Here is a 1,012-nt window from a genome sequence, read left to right as displayed (position 1 = left end):
GTTGCCGTGTGGCTTGGACTACAGTTAGATCCTTAGAGAGGGAGGCACCAGCACTATAGAACTGCACCATCTTCAACACACTCCTCACGATGCCCAACGTCTCCTTAGCACTGAGAACGTCTAGTAGAGGGTTGTTACCACTAGTGCTAGATGATGATGATGATGATGATGATGCAAGAGGCCCGCCCTTTACAGAGGTGTACTTCATGCTGGATATGAGACGACTCAGGGATCTAGCCGCTGGTACAAAGACATCATCCACCTTGCTAACGGTTATGAAGTAGGCTATTGGTGATAGTATACCCCTTAGGGTCTCCTCATCACTCAGCAAGCTAGCTGTTGAGGAACTACCCTTCTTTAAGAGACCTTCTAAAAGCTTGAGACCCACTTCAGCTGCTGCACTCCCCCGTATAGTATTATCATAACGTCGTGTGGATGCACCACTGCCCTTCTTCCATTCCTCAGCTACCCAGGCACCCCGTCCAGTGGCTGCACCCGGTAGGACAGTGACAGCCTCCTCTTTCCTGCTTTTCCTAGTATTATTGCTAGCCCCTTCTCCAGAGGTAGCAGGGTCTATGATAGCAGCACTGGCGGAGAAGAGATCTACCTCCTCGAAGCTACACTTATCCTCTAGCACACTAACTGCACGTGTGAGTATACGCTGACATTGCTGTATAGGAGAGTGAGATGCTAGGATACCAGTAGTTAGTTGCAACATAGAGGTCCGAACTCGACGGGCAAACCTAGCCCCACCAACACCACCAGCATGCTGACTAGACCATGCTCCCTCTCGGACATCATCCAGCTCGGTACCGATAAGGCGACCATAGAGAGGTTTCATAAGGCCATCCAATACCTTCTCGATGGGCATGGCTTTGCCTACAGCCTCAAGAATGGCATTGGCCTTTGGTCTAGCTGCTTCCGAGACTTGTTTTGCCAACATAGGGTTCTCCTCAGTCCCTTGAGTAGACTCAGCCCTACCTTGCATTGACAACCATCTAGCTTCCTCCAT

At 50.4% G+C, this 1,012-nt stretch overlaps 1 protein-coding gene across 1 annotated transcript; it reads right to left on the bottom strand.

Moving 5' to 3' along the window:
- Positions 1–22: 22 nt before the first annotated feature.
- Positions 23–988, bottom strand: Pmar_PMAR001307 (hypothetical protein; the record flags this gene model as incomplete). Its single annotated transcript, XM_002777170.1, has 1 exon — positions 23–988. A coding segment is annotated over one exon (966 nt), but the record flags the coding sequence as incomplete, so codon positions are not given.
- Positions 989–1,012: the final 24 nt, after the last annotated feature.

The sequence above is a fragment of the Perkinsus marinus genome, assembly GCF_000006405.1.
Source record: "Perkinsus marinus ATCC 50983 genomic scaffold scf_1104296952196, whole genome shotgun sequence".
Classification (NCBI taxonomy): domain Eukaryota; phylum Perkinsozoa; order Perkinsida; family Perkinsidae; genus Perkinsus; species Perkinsus marinus.
The sequence above is the reverse complement of the archived record's forward strand: the minus strand, read 5'-3'. Positions and strand labels throughout refer to the sequence as shown.